This window comes from Mesitornis unicolor, unplaced genomic scaffold (genome assembly GCF_000695765.1).
Source record: "Mesitornis unicolor isolate BGI_N332 unplaced genomic scaffold, ASM69576v1 scaffold1784, whole genome shotgun sequence".
Taxonomy (NCBI): Eukaryota; Metazoa; Chordata; class Aves; order Mesitornithiformes; family Mesitornithidae; genus Mesitornis; species Mesitornis unicolor.
In genome coordinates this window covers 12,813-13,577 of record NW_010179197.1, presented here as the reverse complement: position 1 = coordinate 13,577, position 765 = coordinate 12,813, and the positions used below count along the sequence as shown (strand labels likewise).

Sequence of the window (765 nt, the reverse complement as noted above, 5' to 3'; positions counted from 1 at the left end):
TGACATGACCCCGCAATATACAAAATCCTTACTTCTATTTGCTTTTTTAAAAGAAATCAGTCAGTACATCATGCTATGAAGCAGTCAGAACAGCAGGATCATATAAGCATATTCTACTTAAATGCTGTTAGTCATTACTGCTTTTTGTAGGAAGGCAAGCATGGTATTGCAGAAGTCAACAATGAAATTGTATCAGCCTTGAAATATTTTTTTTTCTTGAGAGTTACAGTGTGACGCCTTATACAGAAGCTGTATGTTATGTTAGAGACCAGAAGAATAATCCCAGGACACCCTTTACTGCCATTAACATCAGGAATGCTGTTCAGTAATTTAGTGGCAAATTCTGGACAACTCCTTCACCACATCTGACCCTTACGATTAGCACTGCCCTCTGTGCAACGCTAAGGCCTCAATGCTCCCAAACCAATGCACTCAAACACAGTCAGACCTGTTGACACTGATGAACTTGCAAGATCTCAGGACATACTTCTCTTTAAGAAATGACTGCATGGTAACCAATAATAAAACAACACCTATTTGTTATAACAACTCACAAAAAAAATCACAAATTATATTAACTATTAAAATTAATTCAGCCTTTGGTTTCAGTGGGAGACTACTCTGGCTTGAATCCTTTAATTTCTTCTAACTTCTCGTCCCTTTAGAGGCTGGGGAGGGCGGTAGTTTCTCAGCAAGCAGCAGGCGACCTCATCCTCAGCAGTGCTCAGGAGGCTGCGGAATTTGGCGAGCTGCAATCAAGAGAGA

The 765-nt window shown here is 40.1% G+C and overlaps 1 protein-coding gene across 1 annotated transcript in view; it reads right to left on the bottom strand.

Annotated features, from left to right (window-relative positions):
- Positions 1–539: 539 nt before the first annotated feature.
- LOC104539199 (carbonic anhydrase 13-like) overlaps positions 540–765 on the bottom strand; it is a 10,758-nt gene continuing 10,532 nt past the window's right edge. Inside the window, exon 7 of the mRNA XM_010182669.1 lies at positions 540–749. Within this exon, the coding sequence (XP_010180971.1) occupies positions 636–749 (114 nt within the window). The 3' untranslated portion in view covers positions 540–635. The remainder of the gene's footprint in view (positions 750–765) is intronic.